Below are 23,540 nucleotides of genomic sequence, written 5' to 3' on the forward strand. Positions count from 1 at the left end.
GAATTTAGCTAGACTGATTCTCAGAAAATAGGTACATAGTCTGTCTTCAGGCTCATACTAAAATTCTTTATAGATTCTTAGCACTGGCCACAGATCTTGCATTTTTATAATGTGGCGTTTGAGAATGGAGGATCTCCTCTCTGTTACAGTAACACATCAGAATAGGACTTTAGTGGAGGACCTGCCTAGTAAGCCTAAAGGAAACAAAAATGTTTTTAACTTGGCGTGACTTGTTTTTTTTTTTTTTTATTTTTGACAAGAACTGTGATTCATTGGTATATCAGCTCCTATGAGGGAAATCCTTATACCAATGAAGATCCACATCTTCTCTCATGGCTTACCTAAGGCACTGAGAAGTTAAGTGACTGGCCCAAAATCACTCAGTCAGTACATATTAGAAGTAGTACTTGAACTCGGGCCTTATTGGACTCTAAGGGCAGTTCTCTATCCACTCTACTTTGTATGATTTGCTAACCTTACTTCCTATTAATCATTGCCTTCTTTTCCTAAGTGTTCACAAATCATAATCCACTATGGCATTTTTGCCAGATTATCAGCATCAAGTTTACTAACCTGTAGTTTTGCGAATTCATTATTTTCTTCTCTTGGAATATCAGGGCATTTGCCCCATTCTTAGTCTGGTCCTCTCCCTGTTCTCCATCATTTCTCAGCAGTCATTAACAGTGGTTCTTTAATGACTTTTCTAAGCTGTTTCAGTATTCTGGAAAGTAATTTGTCCTGGCCAGTAGTTCTAAAGTACTCTCATACTCTTTTTTTCCTATTTTGGGCTGTATCTGAATTTTTATCTGAATTTAAGATTTTTGCTTACTCTTCCATCATGAAACACAGAGTAGTTGAGTAATTCCTCTGCTTTCTTGGTGTCGTTTGTTAACATGTTTTGTTTCCCTCAGAATTATTTGATCGTACATTTTAGACACCCTTGTGCCACTCTCTTGTATTCATCTTGGTCTGTATTGCTCTCTTTCCATCTTGTGAAAATTTTACTTTTAAATATGAATGCATGAGAGAGTTCCTGTGCAATCACACTGGCTTCTTATATACTAGTTACTGTTCTTTTCATTGTTGAGAATATTCCAAGTTATGTTGTAAGAATTTCTTTTCAACAATAGGCACCATTTATTAACCATCTACTACGTGTAAGACTTTATGCTAGGCACGATACAAAAATAAAAAATGAGAGTTCCTGCCTTATAGGAACTTAGATTCTGTTGAGGGGAGGAAATGTACCACATATACACAAGAGCAAAAGAGATGGCCAGATATCTTTATCTAGGAATACTTCAGCAAGAGTTCACTTTTAGCTGTAGGAAGATGTTATTGGTACCTTGAAGGAAGGGAAGGATTCTGGAAAGCAGATGAGAGCATCCATTCCAAGCCCAGAAAGTTGCAGAAATGCTTAGAGGTAAGGAGTGGCATGTTGAGTTTGGGGAATGACCAGTGGTCTAATTTGGCCCAAAAATAGAGTTCATGAAAGGAAGCAATGCAAAATTGTGCTGGAAAGTAGGTTGGAACTATTGTAGGTGGATGTAATTTCCATGTTGAGGAATTTGTATTTTGTCTTAAAGGCATTAGAGAACCACTATAAGTTTTCAAGCAGGAAAATAACTTAGTCATACCTGTACATGAAAAAAATTTTGGTGGCTTCATGAACTATGAACTGGGAGCAGAAGATAATGGAATCCTGGAGACAAGTTAGAGTATTTTAAAGATTCATGCAAGAGGTCCTGAACTGTTAGTAGAATTTCTAGAAAACACAATCCTCACAGTTTCATGAGTTCCTGAAGCATTGTGATTGGAGAGAAGGAAGATTAATGTAAGATATATCATAGAGGTAGAATTGATGAATGGGCCAATATATTGGACATGGAGGTTGAGGAAAAAACAAGAGTCATGAATGACTCTGAGGTTTTAATTAAGCCTAGGTGACTGGGAGGTTAGTGATGCCATTAAGAGAAATTGGGGAAAACTGCAAGGAGAGAGCAGGTTTGAGGAGGTAGATGATGATGGGTTCAGTTTTATATGTGCTGTGTTTCTGACAAAAGATCCATGTAGAAATGTATAGTAGGCATTTGGGGATGTAGGCCTAGAATTATGGGAGTGATTGAATGGATTGAAAATTTGGGAATCATCTTCATGAAAGCAAAAATTGAACACACCGGAACAAGTAAGATTACTAGGAGAGAGAATTAGAGAAGAGGGGTGAAGGCAGTGCCTTGGGAGATAGCCACATTTAGGAGATAAAGGAAGACAATCAAGCAGTGAAGGTATAGTCAGGATAATCAGGTAAGAATGTCAGTTTCCAGAAGGGGGAGTTGTCAGTAGCCCTGAATGCTTTAGACAGGTATATAGGTAGATGAAGACTGGAAAGGATAACATGTACTCATTAAGAAGTCATTCATGACCTTTGAGAGAAGAATTTCATTAAGATTAGAAAGTCAGAAGACAGATTTCATGCAATTGAAGAATGAACGCATCGTGAGAAAATGGAGAAAGTGAACAAAAACTGTTTTTTTCTAATTTAATAATATTGGTTACTATTCACTTTGTACTTTAAAATTTTCAAAACACTTTATATGCATTTTCTCATTTGATCTTCCCAGGAACCGTGTGAGGCAGGCACTTAAAGGCATTATCTCCATTTTATAGTTGGGGAAATTGAGCTTTAGAGAGGTTGAGTGACTTAACACATGGTTTAATAGCTCTTGAGAGTCAGAGACAAAATTTGTGCCCAGTTCTGTCCTTACCACAAGGCCACTGTATTCATTACACCATGTTGCCTCTTCTGAAATTTTAACAACAAAAGAGAGGAAAGACATAGTATCTTAAGGGGAGAGCAGGGCCAAACTAAGGGGGCTTAAGGATGGTGAGATCCGGTGATGTTTTTAGGCAATGGGGAAAGAACCTGTACAGGGAGATACTGAAGGTAAAGGCAAGGGGGATGATAATTATAATGGGTTAATATCTGAAATGGATCAAAGACACAAGTGGAAGGGTTAGTTTTGGCAAGGAGGACTACCTCTGAGAACAGAAAAAAAGAATAGAAAGATGTGAGTTTTTGAGGAGCAGAGGAAAAGAAATGAGGGATCTCAATAGTTACTTCACACTTTTCATGTGAACTGATGGGGTGGCAGGGAAGAAGATGGGAGTTGACAAAGAAAATTTGGAAAGGTCACTGGAGAGTGAAATAAGGATTCAATCAGAGATAGATGAAAGATTGCCATGAAGCAGTGAGGGTACTTTTGGGGGTTAGAGAACATAAGTTTGTATAGTATACAGTCCATATACAGTTTCATAATTCAGCAGTGTTCAGTAGCTTAGCAAACAACAAAAAACAACAAAGAAGGAAGATGATAGACATGATCCAGAAAGAGAAAGGATTCAAGAATGGAGGATAGTGCTTTGCTTGAACTGATTGACTCTATACGATCAGAACTAAGAAAGGGAGAAAGAAGCAAGTGAGTCTAAGATAGATAAAGATAAATCTAAGATAGAAAAACTGAGAACGTAGATAAATCTAGAATAAGAGGTATGATATTTTAGCTGTATTCTACCCTGGTCATAACAAGTCTGGAATACTTATGATCATTTCTAGCTACCACATTTTAGAAAAAGTATTGATAAAGTAGGGAACATAAAGAGAAGGGCAGCTAGGATGGTGAGAGGTCATGCAAGGATCACATAAAATAATGTGGTGTTTAGCTTCTGGAAGAGATTTTGGAGAGAAGTAGTAGCTGTCTTCAAGTATTTAAAGGATTGTTACATGGAAAAGGGATTAGATTTGTTCTCCTTGTTCCCAGAGGATAGAACTAAGAGCAACGAGTAGAGGAACAGCAAATTTAGGTTTGATAAACGGAAAAATTTCCTAACATAACTATGCAAAAAAATGAAATGGGATGCCTTGGGAGGTGGTAGATTCCCTTTCACTACAGGTCTTCAAGCAAAGGTTATATTATTACTTGTTAGAAATATTGTAGACAGGATTCCTGTTCACACGCTGGTTGGACTACATGGCCTTGGAAGGGGTGTCTTCCCCTTCTGATACTGTAAAGGCAGTAGACAAGGAGAATAGGTAGGGGTTGAGGGACCAGGGCTTGTCTAGTGTGAATAAAGAGCAAGTTTAAGAGGACAGAAGCAGAGAAGGAAAGAGAAATAAGGACAAGGCATTGTAACCAGAGATGGGAATTTCAGAGTCTGGGGTGACTGAGGTCATGGAAGTTGAGGTGGATGATCTAGGAGGCTAATTTGTTGTACAGTGTGAATATGGGAAGTTTACTGAAACAGAAGGAGAAGGGTTGGGTTTGAGAGCAAAGACCAACCCAACCAGGTGCAGAACTCACTGAGGAAGAAAGGGAAAGTGGCCTGGAGGTTGGTAAATGATGACAGCCAGGATTTAGATGAGGTTTTATCACCAGATATTCTGAACTTCAAAGGTAGTAGAGAGGTTGCTGAATGATGATGGCAGTGGGGTACCCTATTTTCCCTTAGAGACTCTAGTCAAAAGATCATCCTTATCTTTCATCTGAATTTTTAAAAAAATCTTTCTCTAAGTCTGGAGTAATTGAACATTTCCTTCCTTCACCATTACTAACTACAGAAGGGCAGGGTCACTTTTTTCTCAAAGATTTCTATCACTCCCATATCACTAAGCAAGTCTTCCCATCTGGCTGGAATTTTATGCAGGGTATTGCTTACCTTTGCTGAAAACTAATTTATTGATCCCTTGGCAACCAGAATCTAGCACAGTGACTTGTACATAATAGACACTTGGTAGATGTTGAGTTGAACCAAATATTTGGATGTTTTAATTTTACCTTTGGGCAGCCTGGAATTAGAATAAGAAGATATTTTTGAAGGGATCCCATTTGAATGTTTCTTTTGTTTATAGTAGGAAAAAGAAAAGTTGAAGGACTTCTGTGAAATCCTACTTCAACAATCCAACTGGTCTGTAATTTCATCGATGTGGGTAAAAACCCCTCTCCCTCTTTTCATGCATTCCGTAAATCCTCCTGGGTGGCCTACCCAGTGTTTGACATAAATCCATTTTATTTTTATGCTCTTTTCAGATTTATTTTTCCTGTTTCTTTGACAGTTTCATTTATGAAGATTGTCTTTTTTCCTCTTCCCTTTATTCTGCTCACCATTCTGACATAAATTGCCTTTGTCTTAATGCAGCCTTTCCTGAACCATCTTCTTCCTTCTACCTCACACATTATGTGCCTTATCATTGGGAATTATCAACGAAAAAAGGAGGAATCTATGCAGTAAAACCTAACAGAAGGTGATCTAGTGTGGATAGAAAAGGGAGGTAGTAGGTGGAGATAGCTGCATGCTTATTTTCCTTCTGAAATATGTTCTTATGCTTTATTTTCTTCTCAGAGAAGCTGCTGCAGGAAATAAGAAGAATGAAGTTTCTTCCAGCAACCATGGCCTTACAGTGTTCAAAGATACCACCTGTGCCCAACAAGGATCCATGGAACAGATCTCTTTTATACTCTGTCTTGATTTTGAAGCGATAATTCAAGGCTCCTTCCCTTATCTTCGTTGTCTCTGCCACTATATTACAATATTTTCTGTTCTCAGTAATAAAATCTGTATTCTATGGAGGCTTTATTTTTGGTTTAGTTTGCCTCACTTTGATTTTTAAATTGAAGCCATATATTTTGTAGTATAGGGAAATCTCCTGAAAAACGGTGTAAGACCCTAAAACTTTAGCTGTCTTCTATAGCTATAGCCAGAAATATGTAAAGAGAAACCTAGTAAGAGTTTCTAAGTGGTACAGCTTTAGCATTTATAAAACAAACATATCCCCTAGTAAGCCAGCCAGATTCTGTGACTTGCTTTTTGACATTCCATTTAGTTCTTAGAAAAAAATAATATTTATTGAACCAGGCTTCTGAACTAAGTAAGCAATGCTAGTTGACTATTCATGGTAACACATCATAGTTTCTCCCAAATTGACATCTACTTTGCAGTTTTTTCTTTAATTTTTAGTTTACAACACCCGGCTCCACACAACCTTGAGTTCCAGACTCTCCTCCCTCCCCAAGACGGCATGGAATCCCATATAGCTTCCACGTATGACTTTGCATTGAATTAATCTACACACTAGTCAAGTTATGGAGAAGAACCGTGATCAATGAGATGAATCATGCAAAAGAAGAAACAGGACCAAAAAAAAAAGCAACCCAAAAACAAAAGAGAGAAAAAGAAAAAAAAGGGGGAGAGAAAGGCTAGCATGAAGTGTGCCTCAATCTGCATTCATACCCCACAGTTCTTTCTCTGCATGTAGATAGCACTCTCCATTGTGAGTCCCTTGGAGTTGTCTCTGCACCCTGTGTTGCTGAGAAGAGCGAAGTCCATCAGGGTTGGTCCTCACAGAATCCATATATCTGTGGTTGTGCACAACGTTCTCCTGGCTCTGCTCCACTCACTCAGCATTATGTCGTGTAGGTTTTTCCAGGTTGTTATGAAGTCCATATCATCCCCATCTCCTATAGCACAATAGTATTCCACTACCTTCACACACCACAGCTTGTTCAGCCATTCCCCAATTGATGGGCATCCCCTTGACCTCCAATTCTTAGCTACCACAAAAAGAGCTGCTATAAACACTCTCTCTCCTATGGGTCCTTTTCCCGCTTGTGTGATTTCTTTGGGATACAACCCTAGAAGTGGTATTGCTGGGTCAAAGGATATGAACACCCCTACAGCCCTTTGGGCATAGCCCCAAACTGCTCTCCAAAATGGCTGGATCAGCTCACGACTCCACCAGCAATGCAACGATGCTCCAATTTTCCCACATCCTCTCCAGCATCTATCACTTTACTGTTTTGTTATTTTAGCCAATCTGACAGGAGAGATGTGGCATCTAAGAGTTGTTTTGACTTGCATCTCTCTAATCAGCAGTGATCCAGAGCATTTTTTCATATGCCTATAGATATCTTTAATTTCTTCCTCTGAAAACTGCCTGTTCCTATCCTTTGATACTTTGCCGTTTTTGAGAGGATTCTTTTTTCTCCACATGTCCTTCCCCTCTCACAGGCCACAGTAGGCAGCAGAAACTATTCAAGAGATGGAAGAGAATTTGAAGCAACTTGAATTACTATGTTAGTTGCAAGGAAAAAGCACTATTTACACCTGTGGATGACTCTTTCTATGACTTCAAAGGAGATTTTTAAGCTATAGGTCAATTAGGTTCAACTCTGAACATAGCTTGGAGTAATTTAAACCCCTTTCCATCCGTTTTATCACTAAATATCTATCAGTGGAAGGAATTATTTACATAAATATGATATTCTGTTTAAACAAGATTATTGTTTAGCCAACTTTCTTTCTTAAGAGTTACATAGTAATGAAAAAAGGCAACCCAGTTGCTTTGGATGCTGATAAGACAGAAGTTTGAAATGCTTAAAAATGTTGTAAAGTCTCGAAAAAAAAACATTGTACTATTAAATACAGGGTTATTATCTCGATGATGATATGCCCATTTTTATGTATTTTTTCAATTTTACTGATGGTTAGCCTAGCTGACTAAAATGGACTAGCATTGTAATTTTAGCAACTGTACACTAGGAAACTTTTATGAGTCGTAAACAATATGAGTCAGTGGTCAATTAATAGCATCTGTGGTGTTGTGTGACTATTTGGACATGATTTGATGTGGGTGGGTGAATTTCTGGTGTGTACTGTAGGTTTCAGTAGTTTTCTGAATGTGATAATGGGTTTCCAAAGGTTGAACAGCTTAAAGAATGATGATCCTTAGAATTTTTCATGTGAAAAAAAGAACCAAGTAAGGAAAAGTACTCATTAATTTCCTCTAAGCAACTATGGAATCTAATTTCCTCATCTGTGTTTTTAGTGCTTTATACTTTGAGATACTGATGGCAAAATTTCCTCCACAGATAGAGTTCATAAAGCAAAGGTTCATCTGCTAAAATTACTGTCCCTTAAATAATACAACCAAATTAACAGGAAAAGCTCTGCCAAAATGTGGAGTGGTTTTTCTTAGTAATAGAATTACCTCTAACCCACACAAAACAAACTTCACAAGTAGGCAGATTAGATGATAAAGCAAAGACATATGTTTATGGGCCTTCTTATAATTGGCCAACTTGCCATTAGCCATATGTGGAGAATCATTTAGGACCATTCAAAATTAATGAGTGTCAACATACTTTGAAAGAAGACTGTTAACTTCGATTTAAGCAGAATAAACAAGAAAGTCAATCATGAGAAGGTACCTGTGAGACATGAACTTCTGAGTCTTTTCGTTTAACTTTGGGGAGCCGAATGATTACCCTTTACAGCAGGAAGTATAATTGTGACTTGACCTAATAAGCAGAATATTGACATAACACTTGGAACCATTTAAAAGTAGGTAATGCTCTGGGTTTTGCATATGAGCAAAGAGGCATGGTTTTTGGTTCAAGTTTGGGTTTGGGTTCTTAGGCTATACGGCTACTCTGTTTTAGGAGCTAATGTGATCAAATCTCTTATGTCAGGAGTTAACATAATAGCATCACCTATACCAAAAGCAGGAACCCCTAACATTTTTTTCTGGTAAGCAACTACTGTTCTGAAGCCTTATGTTCTTTAGGGAGCATAAGGCATAGTGCTTATGAAGTATGATTCTGGACTGGTGGTGAGTGTACTGCCAGGCAAGCCACAGGAAACAAGGCAGGGGGAGCAGTGCCAAGTGTGGCATCAGTTTTAAACTCATCAGGTTCTAGCTACTTTGTCCTTGAAATACTCATTCCCATGTAAACCAGGAAGAGCCTGGAAGCATCTGAAATCACTCATCTCACCTCTTTTCCTTGAGTCGTGGTTTCTTCAAGCCTGTATTTCAAATTTCAAATTCAGAAGTTGCAACCTCAACATGAATCTTTAGAGGGCCAACCCTGGTGAAAGAAAAAGAAGGGAATATGCTTAGGAAAACTTTGTGTTCTTCAGTACAGACAAGTAAATAACAGGACAACTGTATGTGGGGGTGTTTTCAGCTGAAATGTGAACAAGATTATCATGAGTCAGAAACCAATGTTCAACCAAGGAATCACGACAAAAAATTTTACATAGCAAAATTTTTCGAAGATTTTGAGAACTTTCTCTAGAGGTTAAATTCTTTTTATCCAGCAAGTAGTAAGGCAATTGCATACCATCATGCCTCATTCACTTATTCCCCTTAGTCACCTAGTGTGCATAGTTCTTCAGTCTGTAATATAACCTCAGTACCATTCCTGATGACTTACATTACTTACAGAGGGGAGGTGGGGGTGCTGGGGCACGAAGGAGCCCAAGCTGGAACGGGGGCCAGAGATGGTAACCCCCCTGTGGGGCTGGGCATTGAAATCCAAGAACTACCCGTGAGCCACAAGCAGAAATGTGGGCCGCGTGGGAGGGAAGGAGCCAGCCCAGGAACCGACGTTTCCGCCCATGGCGCCGAAGTCAGGCTGGCCTTGCAGCCCTGGGAAAAGGATCAGTCTTGCTGTTCGGGGAGCTCCGCCCCAAGGAGACAGAGATCAGGCAGTGCTTCTCCGTGGGGTTGGCACAGGTGCCATTAACAAGACCAAAGTGGATGAAATGGAAGTGAACCAACAAGTCTGGTCCCAAAGGATCCAACAACCTGAAGACTCCTAGGCTGTGGATCGCTAATTATTCACTACCCAGGGCAGTGAAGCACCAGCCCAGTGCCATAGATAGGACATCCCAGAAATGGGAAGTGCACAAATCCCTCTGGTCTTTGAATCTGCAGCCAGATTGGAGATGATTGGCTCTGTCTCATGTTGTGATTTCAGCCTCAGTTCCAAATTTACTGGCCACAGCTCCTGAGAGTGGCCTGTGCAAACTCTGTTCTGCCCCGATGGTAGCCTTCTGCACCCCCTACAATACTAACAGAGTAGCAATTGATTTCCACCCCAATTCCACTGTTTCCTTGGACAAGAAAGATGGCAACCCGGCCTCTTGTACTGCTGATGGATGTGTGAAACTGTGGAGTCTAGAGAGTGATGAGCCTGAGGCAGATATTGAAGGCAATTTAGTACATAGTCCTGGCTGATATGGCATCCCTCAGGACAATGTCTCAGCACCACCTGCTATGACCATTCATGGCACCTATGGGATTTGGAGGCCTAGGAAGTGATTCTACACCTGGAAAGCTAAAATATGGGCATGTGTAACATTGCTTTCCACCAGGATGATCCTTTGGCTGGCACTAGGGGACTGGATCCATTCAGTTGTGTATAGGTCTTGTGCACAGGATAATGCATCCTAGAGGGCACATGAAAGAGATTTATGGAGTTAACTTCTCCCCAAATGGGTACCATAATGTAACTGGTAGTGGTGACAATACATGCAAAGTGTCGGACCTGAAGCACTGGCTTTGCATCTGAAAATAATCCTAAAACTAACATGTCTGTTTTCCATGATTTACCTTCTTATACTGATGTAGTGGACACAGAGTAAATAATTGGCCAGTTTGCAGGAAGGAGCCAACGGGGAGCCTGCAGTGAGCCCAAAGTCTTGCTCACTCCCAGATGCCTTTGCTGGTGTTTGCTGGGCGACTTTGCTGAACTGTGCACCTCAAACCAGCTTACACCAGCCTTGTGATTGACTGTTGCTGCAAATTATCCTGCTTCTGGGTCCCACCTGTTCCTGAAAAATGCTATCCACTCTTCATACTAACCCTTCTCAACCTTTCCTTTGTGGTGTTCAAGCATAAATTGCCCCTGCCTCTCCTATGTATGGGCTCTATTGTATTTTTGTACTTGGTTGCCCCAGCATACATGTTTAACCTCGATCCCGTTTAATAAATAATTTTGTTGTATTTCCTTCAACTCAGAGTTCTTCTATATTTGAGGGATGGGTTTTCACAGTTGACACATCTACACCATCTTCATCCACAAGAACTTTGTGACAAAAGTCAAGTTTGGCACTATCCATGAGAGCTTGCTCTCATGGCTTGGCAACACAGCCAACATCTGGAAGAACCCTTAGGTGGTCTCCATTGAAGACCCTGGCTGGCCATGAGAGAAAAGTGATGAGCCTAGCCATTTTCTCTAATGGTCAGTTCATAATTACCTGTTCCTATGAGAGGACCTTCAAACTCTGGGATGGCAAAATAGACAAAGTTCATGAACATGAATCTATAACGCATATGTATGTTTCTGAGCATTCCATTTCCTGCCAAGTTGGTCAGAATAATGCAGTCAGTGTGGAACGTCATGTTCAACTTTAGCATTACTGGCAGACTTCTTAGAACGTAGAATGTAAGTGCTGCTAAAGTTCTTAGAATATAGAATGTCAGTGCTGGAAGAGTTCTTAGAACTTAGAATGTGGGTGATGGTAAAGTTCTTAGAATATAGAATGTCAGTGATGGCAGAGTTCTTAGAACATAAAATGTGAGTGCTGCGAAAGTTCTTCGAATATAGAAGGTCAGAGATGGCAGAATTCTCAGAACTTAGAATGTCAGGGCCCAAAAATTTCTCAGAATATCGAATGTCACGGATGGCAGAATTCTGAGAACTTAGAAAGTCAATGATGTGAAAGTTCTAAGAATATAGAATGTCAGTGCCGTCAGATTTCTTAGAACTTGGAATGTAAGTGCTTCAAAACTTCTCAGAATATAGAATGTCAGTGCTGGCAGTGTTCCTAAAACTTGGAATGTCAGTGCTGCAAAAGTTCTTAGAATATAGAAGGTCAGGGATGGCAGAATTGTTAGAACTTAGAATGTCAGTGCTGAAACATTTCTTAGAATATAGAATGGCAGGGATGGCAGAATTCGTAGAAATTAGAATGTCAATGCTGGGAAAGTTCTCAGAATATAGAATGTCAGTGCTGGCAGAGTTCTTAGAACTTAGAATATCGTTGATGTGAAAGTTCTTAGCATATAGAATGTCATTGCTGGCAGAGTTCTTAGAACTTAGAAAGTCAATGATGTGAAATTTCTAAGAATATAGAATGTCAGTGCCGGCAGACTTCTTAAAATTTGGAATGTCAGTGCTGCGAAAGTTCTTAGTATATACAAGGTCAGGGATGGCAGAATTCTTAGAACTTAGAATGTCAGGGCTGAAAAATTTCGTAGAATGTAGAATGTCACGGATGGCAGAATTCTGAGAACTTAGAAAGTCAATGATGTGAAAGTTCTAAGAATATAGAATGTCAGTGCCGGCCGAGTTCTTAGAACTTAGAATGTCAGTTCTGCGAAAGTTCTTAGACTATAGAATGTCAGTGCTGGCAGAGTTCTTAGAACTTAGTATGTAAGTGCTGCGAAAGTTCTTAGAATATAGAATGTCAGTGCTGGCAGTGTCCTTAGCACACAGAATGTTAGTGCATGCAGTGTTCTAAGAATATAGAATATATGGTCCGGGAGAGAGCCTGTAATATAGAAAGTCCTTGCTGGCAGCGTCCTTAGCAGACAGAATTTTCTTAGTGGGTGTGTTCCTAGAATATAGAATGTCAGTGCTGTGAGGGTTCTTAGAACACGGAATGTGAGTGCACTCAGAGTTCTTAGACTTAGAATGTCACTACTGCCGTTGTACTTAGAACTCAGAATGTCAGTGACGGTAAAGTTCTTAGAATATAGAATGTCAGTGCTGGCAGAGTTCTTAGAACTTAGAATGTCAGTGACGGTAAAGTTCTTAGAATATAGAATGTCAGTGACGTCACAGTTGTAAGAACTTAGAATCTCTGTGACGGTAGAGTTCTTAGAATATAGAATGTCAGGGATGGCAGAATTCGTAGAACTTAGAATGTCAATGCTGAGAAAGTTCTAAGAATATAGAATGTCAGTGCTGGCAGAGTTCTTAGAACTTAGAATGTGGGTGATGCGAAAGTTCTTAGAATAAAGAATGTCAGAGATGGCAGAGTACTTAGAACATAGAAAGTCAATGATGTGAAAGTTCTAAGAATATAGAATTGCAGTGCCGACAGAGTTCTTAGAACGTATAATGTCAGTTCTGTGAAAGTTCTTAGAATATCGAATATCAGTGCTGGCAGAGTTCTCAGAACTTAGAATGTGAGGGCTGGGAGTGTTCTCCAAATATTGACCATCAGTTCTGGGACAGTTTTTATAACAGAATATTAGTGCTTGCAGTGTCCTTAGAATGTAGAACATCAGGTCTGGGAGAGATCTGAGAATTTAGAAGGTCAATGCTGGCAGTGTCCTTAGCACACAGAACGTTAGGGCTGGGTTTTTTCTGAGAATATAGAATGTCAGTGCTGTGAGAAGTCTTAGAACACGGAATGTGAGTGCAGTCAGAGTTCTTAGAATATAGAGTGTCACTTCTGCCCGGAGTATTTAGAACCTGGAATGTCAGTGTTGGCAGAGTTCTTAGAACTTAGAATGTCAGTGACGGTAAAGTTCTTAGAATATAGAATGTCAGGGATGGTAGAATTCTTAGAACTTAGAATGTCAGTGCTGAAAAATTTCTTAGAATATAGAATGTCAATGGTGGCACAGATCTTAGAACTTAGAATGTGGGTGAATCGAAAGTTCTTAGAATATAGAATGTCAAGGATGGCAGAATTCATAGAACTTAGAAAGTCAATGCCGGTTGAGTTCTTAGAATATACATTGTCTGTGACACCACAGTTCTTAGAACTTAGAGTGTCAGTGACAGTAAAGTTCTTATAACTTAGAATGTCAGTGTCGGTAAAGTTCTTCGAATATAGAATGTCAGTGACGTCACATATCTTAGAACTTAGAATGTCAGTGCTGCGAATGTTCTTACAATATAGAATGTCAGTGCTGGCAGAGTTCTTAGAACTTAGAATGTCGGTGATGCGAAAGTTCTTAGAATATAGAATGTCAGGGATGGCAGAGTTCGTAGAACTTAGAAAGTCAATGATGTGAAAGTTCTAAGAATATAGAATGTCAGTGCCGGTAGACTTCTTAAAATTTGGAATGTCAGTGCTGCGAAAGTTCTTAGTATATACAAGGTCAGGGATGGCAGAATTCTTAGAACTTAGAATGTCAGGGCTGAAAAATTTCGTAGAATGTAGAATGTCACGGATGGCAGAATTCTGAGAACTTAGAAAGTCAATGATGTGAAAGTTCTAAGAATATAGAATGTCAGTGCCGGCCGAGTTCTTAGAACTTAGAATGTCAGTTCTGCGAAAGTTCTTAGAATATAGAATGTCAGTGCTGGCAGAGTTCTTAGAACTTAGTATGTAAGTGCTGCGAAAGTTCTTAGAATATAGAATGTCAGTGCTGGCAGTGTCCTTAGCACACAGAATGTTAGTGCATGCAGTGTTCTAAGAATATAGAATATATGGTCCGGGAGAGAGCCTGTAATATAGAAAGTCCTTGCTGGCAGCGTCCTTAGCAGACAGAATTTTCTTAGTGGGTGTGTTCCTAGAATATAGAATGTCAGTGCTGTGAGGGTTCTTAGAACACGGAATGTGAGTGCACTCAGAGTTCTTAGACTTAGAATGTCACTACTGCTGTTGTACTTAGAACTCAGAATGTCAGTGACGGTAAAGTTCTTAGAATATAGAATGTCAGTGCTGGCAGAGTTCTTAGAACTTAGAATGTCAGTGACGGTAAAGTTCTTAGAATATAGAATGTCAGTGACGTCACAGTTGTAAGAACTTAGAATCTCTGTGACGGTAGAGTTCTTAGAATATAGAATGTCAGGGATGGCAGAATTTGTAGAACTTAGAATGTCAATGCTGAGAAAGTTCTAAGAATACAGAATGTCAGTGCTGGCAGAGTTCTTAGAACTTAGAATGTGGGTGATGCGAAAGTTCTTAGAATAAAGAATGTCAGAGATGGCAGAGTACTTAGAACATAGAAAGTCAATGATGTGAAAGTTCTAAGAATATAGAATTGCAGTGCCGACAGAGTTCTTAGAACGTATAATGTCAGTTCTGCGAAAGTTCTTAGAATATAGAATATCAGTGCTGGCAGAGTTCTCAGAACTTAGAATGTGAGGGCTGGGAGTGTTCTCCAAATATTGACCATCAGTTCTGGGACAGTTTTTATAACAGAATATTAGTGCTTGCAGTGTCCTTAGAATGTAGAACATCAGGTCTGGGAGAGATCTGAGAATTTAGAAGGTCAATGCTGGCAGTGTCCTTAGCACACAGAACGTTAGGGCTGGGTTTTTTCTGAGAATATAGAATGTCAGTGCTGTGAGAAGTCTTAGAACACGGAATGTGAGTGCAGTCAGAGTTCTTAGAATATAGAGTGTCACTTCTGCCCGGAGTATTTAGAACTTGGAATGTCAGTGTTGGCAGAGTTCTTAGAACTTAGAATGTCAGTGACGGTAAAGTTCTTAGAATATAGAATGTCAGGGATGGTAGAATTCTTAGAACTTAGAATGTCAGTGCTGAAAAATTTCTTAGAATATAGAATGTCAATGGTGGCACAGATCTTAGAACTTAGAATGTGGGTGAATCGAAAGTTCTTAGAATATAGAATGTCAAGGATGGCAGAATTCATAGAACTTAGAAAGTCAATGCCGGTTGAGTTCTTAGAATATACATTGTCTGTGACATCACAGTTCTTAGAACTTAGAGTGTCAGTGACGGTAAAGTTCTTATAACTTAGAATGTCAGTGTCGGTAAAGTTCTTCGAATATAGAATGTCAGTGACGTCACATATCTTAGAACTTAGAATGTCAGTGCTGCGAATGTTCTTACAATATAGAATGTCAGTGCTGGCAGAGTTCTTAGAACTTAGAATGTCGGTGATGCGAAAGTTCTTAGAATATAGAATGTCAGGGATGGCAGAGTTCGTAGAACTTAGAAAGTCAATGATGTGAAAGTTCTAAGAATATAGAATGTCAGTGCCGGCAGAGTTCTTAAAATTTGGAATGTCAGTGCTGTGAAAGTTCTTAGTATATAGAATGTCAGTGCTGTCAGAGATCTTAGAACTTAGAATGTCAGGGCTGAAAAATTTCTTAGAATATAGAATGTCACGGATGGCACAATTCTGAGAACTTAGAAAGTCAATGATGTGAAAGTTCTAAGTAAATAGAATGTCAGTGGCAGCCGTGTTCTTAGAACTTAGAATGTAAGTGCTGCGAAATTTCTTAGAATATAGAATGTGAGTGCTGCGAATGTTCTTAGAATATAGAATGTCAGTGCTGGCAGAGTTCTTAGAACTTAGAATGCGGGTGATGCGAATGTTCTTAGAATATAGAATGTCAGTGCTGGCAGAGTTCTTAAAATTTGGAATGTCACTGCTGCGAAAGTTCTTAGTATATAGAATGTCAGTGCTGGCAGAGATCTTAGAACTTAGAATGTCAGGGCTGAAAAATTTCTTAGAATATAGAATGTCACGGATGGCACAATTCTCAGAACTTAGAAAGTCAATGATGTGAAAGTTCTAAGAAAAATAGAATGTCAGTGCCAGCCGTGTTCTTAGAACTTAGAATGTAAGTCCTGCGAAATTTCTTAGAATATAGAATGTCAATGCTGGCAGTGTCCTTAGCAGACAGAATGTTAGTGCATGCAGTGTTCTAAGAACGTAGAATATAAGGTCTGGGAGAGAGCCGGTAATATAGAAAGTCCTTGCTGGCAGCGTCCTTAGCAGACAGAATTTTCTTAGTGGGTGTGTTCCTAGAATATAGAATGTCAGTGCTGTGAGGGTTCTTAGAACACGGAATGTGAGTGCACTCAGAGTTCTTACACTTAGAATGTCACTACTGCCGGAGTAATTAGAACTCAGAATGTCAGTGACGGTAATGTTCTTAGAATGTAGAATGTCAGTGATGTCACAGTTCTTAGAACTTAGAATGTCAGTGACGGTAAAGTTCTTAGAAAATAGAATGTCAGTGACGTCACAGTTCTAAGAACTTAGAATCTCTGTGACGGTAGAGTTCTTAGAATATAGAATGTCAGTGCTGGCAGAGTTCTTAGAACTTAGAAAGTCAATGATGTGAAAGTTCTAAGAATATAGAATTTCAGTGACGACAGATTTCTTAGAACTTAGAATGTCAGTTCTGCGTAAGTTCTTAGAATATAGAATGTCAGTGCTGGCAGAGTTCTCAGAACTTAGAATGTGAGGGCTGGGAGTGTTCTCCAAATATTGACCATCAGTTCTGGGACAGTTTTTATAATAGAATATTAGTGCTTGCAGTGTCCTTAGAATGTAGAATATCAGGTCTGGGAGAGATCTGAGAATTTAGAAGGTCAATGCTGGCAGTGTCCTTAGCACACAGAACGTTAGGGCTGGGCGTTTTCTTAGAATATAGAATTTCAATGCTGTGAGAAGTCTTAGAACACGGAATGTGAGTGCAGTCAGAGTTCTTAGAATATAGAGTGTCACTTCTGCCCGGAGTATTTAGAACTTGGAATGTCAGTGCTGGCAGAGTTCTTAGAACTTAGAATGTCAGTGACGGTAAAGTTCTTAGAATATAGAATGTCAGGGATGGTAGAATTCTTAGAACTTAGAATGTCAGTGCTGAAAAATTTGTTAGAATATAGAATGTCAATGCTGGCAGAGATCTTAGAACTTAGAATGTGGGTGAATCGAAAGTTCTTAGAATATAGAAGGTCAATGATGGCAGAATTCATGGAACTTAGAAATTCAATGCCGGTTGAGTTCTTAGAATATAGATTGTTTATGACGTCACAGATCTTGGAACTTAGAATGTCAGTGACGGTAAAGTTCTTAGAATATAGAATGTCAGTGACGTCACAGATGTTAGAACTTAGTTTAAATTTATTTATTTATTTATTTGACATATTTAGTTTTCAGCATTGATTTTCACAATAGTTTGAATTACAAATTTTCTCCCCATTTCTACCCCCCCCCACTCCAAGATGACATATATTCTGGTTGCCCTGTTCCCCAGTCAGCCCTCCCTTCTGTCACCCCACTCCCCTCTCATCCCCTTTTCCCTTCCTTTCTTGTAGGGCAAGATAAATTTCTACGCCCCATTGCCTGTGTATCTTATTTTTTAATTGCATGCAAAAACTTTTTTTTTTGTTTTTGAACATCTGATTTTAAACCTTTGAGTTCCAAATTCTCTCCCCTCTTCCCTTCCCACCCACCCTCCCTAAGAAGTCGAGCAATTCAACCTAGGCCACATGTATCATTATGTAAAACCCTTCCACAATACTCATGTTGTGAAAGGCTAACTACATTTTGCTCCTTCCCAACCCATCCCCCTTTATTGAATTTTCTCCCTTGACCCTGTCCCCTTTCCAAAGTGTTTGTTTTTGATTACCTCCACCCCCATCTGCCCTCCCCTCCATCACCCCCCCCTTTTATTTTTTTTTATCTTCCTCCCTCTTCTTTCCTGTGGGGTAAGATACCCAAGTGAGTATGTATGGTATTCCCCCTCAGGCCAAATCTGATGAGCGCAAGGTTCACTCATTCCCCCCTCACCTGCCCTCTCCCCTCCTCCCACAGAACTGCTTCCTCTTGCCACCTTTATGTGAGATAATCCACCCCATTCTATCTCTCCCTATCTCCCTCTCTCAGTATGATGCTCTCTCATCCCTTAATTTCATTTTATTTCTTTTAGATATCTTCCCTTCATCTTCAACTCACCCTGTGTCACACATATATATACACATAGATATATACATCCATACACATTCACTTATATATATACATAAACATATATATATATATATATATATATATATATATATATATATATATATGCATATTCCCTTCAGCTACCCTAATACTGAGGTCTCATGAATCATACACATCATCTTTCCATGTAGGAATGTAAACAAAACAGTTCAACTTTAGTAAGTCCCTTGCAATTTCTGTTTCTTGATTACCTTTTCATGCTTCTCTTGATTCTTATGTTTGAAAGTCAAATTTTCTATTCAGTTCTGGTCTTTCCACTGAGAAAGCTTGAAAGTCCTCTATTTTATTGAAAATCCATATTTTGCCTTGGAGCATGATACTCAGTTTTGCTGGGTAGGTGAATCGAGGTTTTAATCCTAGCTCCATTGACCTCCGGAATATCGCATTCCAAGCCCTTCGATCTCTTAATGTAGAAGCTGCCAGATCTTGGGTTATTCTGATTGGGTTTCCACAATACTCAAATTGTTTCTTTCTGGCTGCTTGCAGTATTTTCTCCTTGATCTGGGAGCTCTGGAATTTGGCGACAATATTCCTAGGAGATTTCTTTTTTGGATCTATTTGAGGAGGCGATCGATGGATTCTTTCAATTTCTATTTTGCCCCGTGGCTCTAGAATATCAGGGCAGTTCTCCTTCATAATTTCTTGAAAGATGGTATCTAGGCTCTTTTTTTGATCATGGCTTTCAGGTAGTCCAATAATTTTTAAATTATCTCTCCTGGATCTATTTTCCAGGTCAGTGGTTTTTCCAATGAGATATTTCACATTGTCTTCCATTTTTTCATTCCTTTGGTTCTGTTTTATAATATCCTGATTTCTCATAAAGTCACTAGCTTCCACTTGCTCCAATCTAATTTTTAAAGTAGTGTTTTCTTTAGTGGTCTTTTGGACCTCCTTTTCTATTTGGCTAATTCTGCCTTTCAAGGCATTCTTCTCCTCATTGGCTTTTTGGAGCTCTTTTGCCATTTGAGTTAATCTATTTTTTAAGGTGTTGCTTTCTTCAGTGTATTTTTCAGTATTTTTGGGGGTCTCCTTTAGCAAGTCATTGACTTGTTTTTCATGGTTTTCTCGCATCCTTCTCATTTCTCTTCCCAATTTTTCCTCTACTTCTCTAACTTGCTTTTCCAAATCCTTTTTGAGCTCTTCCATGGCCTGGGACCAGTTCATGTTTTTCTTGGAGGTTTCTGTTGTAGGCTCTATGACTTTGTTGTCTTCTTTAGGCTGTATGTTTTGGTCTTCTTTGTCAGCAAAGAAAGAATGCAGAGTCTGAGACTGAATCTGGGCGCGTTTTCGCTGCCTGGCCATAGTCCCAGCCAACTAACTTGACCTTTGAGTTCTTCAGTGGGGTATGACTGCTTGTACACTACAGAGCTCTATGTTCCACGTTTGGGGGGGAGGTGCCAGCTCTGCCGCACCAGCACTGCGCCTTCCCCAAGGACCCCCAAACCGAACTGGGCTCAGATCTTTGGCAGGCTGTGCACTCCTGCTCTGATCCACCACTTAATTCCTCCCACCAGGTGGGCCTGGAGCCGGCAGCAGCAGCAGCCGTAGCTGCCCACCTCCGCTGCCCCCGGGGCTGGAAGCCGAACCAAGAACTCCTTCCACTCCAGCAGCTTTTCCCACTAACCTTCTCAGCAGTCTTTGGTGTTTGTGGGTTGAGAAGTCTCGTAACTGCTGCAGCTCACTGAATCAGGGCGCTAGGGCACCCTCCGCCCAGTTGTTGGTCTTGTTGGTCCACGCCGCTCAGGCTGGGCTCTGCTCCACTCCGTTCCCAGCTCCCAGCTCCATGTGGAATAAACTTCACCCAGAGACCATCCAGGCTGTCCTGGGCTGGAGCCCTGCTTCCCTCTGCTGTTCTGTGGGTTCTGCCGTTCTAGAATTGGTTCAGAGCCATTTTTATAGGTTTTTGGAGGGGCTCGGCAGAGAGCTCAGGCTGGTCCCTGCTTTCCAGCCGCCATCTTGGCTCCCGATGTTAGAACTTAGAATGTGAGTTCTGCGAAAGTTCTTAGTATATGGAATGTCAGGGATGGCAGAGTTCTCAGAACTTAGAAAGTCAATGATGTGAAAGTTCTAAGAATATAGAATGTCAGTGCCGACAGAGTTCTTAGAACTTAGAATGTAAGTGCTGCGAAAGTTCTCAGAATATAGAATTTCAGTGCTGGCAGAATACATAGAAGTTAGAAATTCAATGCAAGTAGAGTCCTTAGAATATAGAATGTCAGTGACGTCACAGTTCCTAGAACTTAGAATGTCAGTGCCGGTAATTTTCTTAGAATTTAGAATGTCAGTGATGTCATAGATATTAGAACTTAGAATGTCAGTGCTGCAAAAGTTCTTAGAATATAGAATGTCAGTGCTGGCAGAGTTCTTAGAACCTTGAATGTCAGTTCTGCGAAATTTCTTAGGATACAGAATATCAGTGCTGGCAGTGTTCTTAGAACTTAGAATGTAAGGGCTGCAAAATTTCTCAGAATATAGAATGTCAGTGCTGGCAGAGATCTTACAACTTAGAATGTGGGTGAAGCGAAAGTTCTTAGAATATAGAATGTCAAGGATGGCAGAATTAATAGAACTTAGAAATTCAATGCCGGTTGAGTTCATAGAATATAGATTGTCTGTGACGTCACAGTTCTTTGAACCTACAATGTCCTTGACGGTAAAGTTCTTAGAATGTAGAATGTCACACACTGGCTTGCTCTTCCTCCCGGCCAGGTTTCTCCCCTCTTTCTGCGTCGTCGCCTTTTACTTCTTCCTTCCCTGGCTCTATTGCTCTTCTCTTTAAGGAACCTGCCTATCATCCTCGATCCCCACCCGCCCCCACCTCGTTTTGGGAATTTTTTAAATTAGCGTTTATTTATTTTTTTCTCCTCGGCTGCCGTCGCCACTGCTGCATAGCAGGTGTCGGTGCCGCGCTTTTCCCCGCCACGTCCTCCCCGCAGCCTATGGCCCAGGCCGCCTCGGGTATTTCTGCTTTAGGCAACCACATCCCTCTTTAAAAATTCCGCCTAAAAAGAGAAGACGCTTTACCCGACTCTTTGGGCCGTTATCTCACGGCGAACTTTCTGACCAGGTATACAACTATCCAGAGGGCCTAGGAGAAGTGCTTTATAGAGAGCAGTTCGACTTCATCGCTGAGCCACCTTGGGAACCTAGCTGATGATAGGAGGGTTCCATCTCCTAACTTGTCCATTTTGTTGCATATTCTAAGGACCCAAACGTAAGGCTTGGTGGCCCATCTCCTTGTTTTTCCTGGTTTATGACGTTCGGCTTTGTGGAATACGGCTGAGATGAAAGGACTTATTGAAGATGCAAAATACTCTGTTGCCTTGTTGGATGAAGGAACACATCTTGGAAATGTTATTGATAACTATGTCTATGAACATACCCTAACAGGAAAAAATGCCTTTTTTGTTGGAGATCTTGGGGAAATTGTGAAGAAACACAATCAGTGGCAGAATGTTGTGGCTCAAATAAAGCCATTCTACACAGTAAAATGCAATTCAGCTCCAGCTGTTCTAGACATTTTAGCAGCTCTTGGAACTGGATTTGCATGTTCCAACAAAAATGAAATGGCATTGGTGCAAGAGTTGGGTGTTTCTCCTGAAAACATCATTGATATAAGTCCATGTAAGCAATCTTCTCAGATAAAGTATGCAGCGAAAACTGGGGTTAACATCATGTCGTGTGACAATGAAATTGAATTGAAGAAAATTGCGCGTAATCATCCAAATGCTAAGCTCTTATTACACATCGCAACAGAAGATATTAGTGGAGATGAAGAGAATAACATGAAGTTTGGTACCACACTGAAGAATTGTAGGCACCTCTTGGAATGTGCTAAGGAACATGACGTCCAAATTGTTGGTGTTAAGTTTCATGTTTCAAGCTCTTGCAAAGAACCTCAAGTGTATATTCATGCTTTATCTGATGCTCGATGTGTGTTTGACATGGCTGGAGAATTTGGCTTTAAGATGACCATATTGGACATTGGCGGAGGCTTCACCGGTAGTGAATTTCAGTTGCAAGAGGTTAATCACATCATCAGCCCATTGTTGGATGTCTACTTTCCTGAAGGATCTGGCATTAAGGTCATTTCAGAACCTGGAAGCTACTATGTATCTTCTGCATTCACTTTAGCAGTTAATATCATTGCAAAGAAAGTTGTTGAAAATGATGTTTCCTCTGAAGTAGGAAAAACCGGGAGTAATGAACCAGCCTTTGTGTATTACATGAATGATGGTGTTTATGGTTCTTTTGCAAGTAAATTGTCTGAGAACTTGAATACCATCCCAGAGGTTCACAAGAAATACAAGAAAGATGCGGCTCTGTTTACAAGCAGCCTTTGGGGTCCATCCTGTGATGAGTTTGATCAAATTGTGGAAAACTGTCTTCTTCCTGAGCTGAATGTGGGAGATTGGCTGATCTTTGATAATATGGGAGCAGACACTCTCCATGAGCCATCTGCTTTTAATGATTTTCAGAGGCCAACTATTTATTACATGATGTCATTCAGTGATTGGTATGAAATGCAAGATGCTGGAATTACTTCAGACACAATGATGAAGAACTTCTTCTTTGTGCCTTCTTGCATTCAGCTGAGCCAAGATGACAGCAGCTTTTCCACTGAAGCTTAAAACAGGCATTAACGCTTCCTTTTAGACCTGAAGTTGCAAGTTAAGCTTGTCTGGTCAACATTCCAGTGTGGAAGAAAAATTGAACAATCTTAACTATTCACTCTCCAAAACTTGAAAGAAATTAGTAATAATAGCTAATTGGGACCAGGCAAAACCAGCTTACAACTACAATTCTTTGGGGTGAAGTGGGAATTAGATAATGTGTCCAGATTTAAACTTACCAGTTGTCCAACCCCTAAGCGTTTAAAATAAAATATGCAACAAAATGGATGACTTAGTGGAGATGGAAGTCCATCACTTGGGTTCCCCATTATAAACCGTTTACATACAAGTACACAGTT

General features: G+C 40.0%; 1 protein-coding gene and 2 pseudogenes across 1 annotated transcript; all 3 read left to right on the forward strand.

Annotated features, from left to right (window-relative positions):
• LOC118833268 overlaps positions 1–7,109 on the forward strand; it is a 52,500-nt pseudogene extending 45,391 nt beyond the window's left edge.
• A 2,148-nt stretch (positions 7,110–9,257) lies between these two features.
• Positions 9,258–11,251, forward strand: LOC118833270 (annotated as a pseudogene).
• Positions 11,252–21,852: 10,601 nt separating this feature from the next.
• On the forward strand, positions 21,853–23,309 carry LOC118833262 (antizyme inhibitor 1-like). The gene has a single exon (XM_036740619.1). It carries the CDS (start codon positions 21,853–21,855, stop codon positions 23,197–23,199), a length of 1,347 nt encoding a protein of 448 aa, XP_036596514.1. The 3' UTR covers positions 23,200–23,309.
• Positions 23,310–23,540: the final 231 nt, after the last annotated feature.

The sequence above is a fragment of the Trichosurus vulpecula genome (genome assembly GCF_011100635.1).
Source record: "Trichosurus vulpecula isolate mTriVul1 chromosome X unlocalized genomic scaffold, mTriVul1.pri SUPER_X_unloc_8, whole genome shotgun sequence".
Taxonomy (NCBI): Eukaryota; Metazoa; Chordata; class Mammalia; order Diprotodontia; family Phalangeridae; genus Trichosurus; species Trichosurus vulpecula.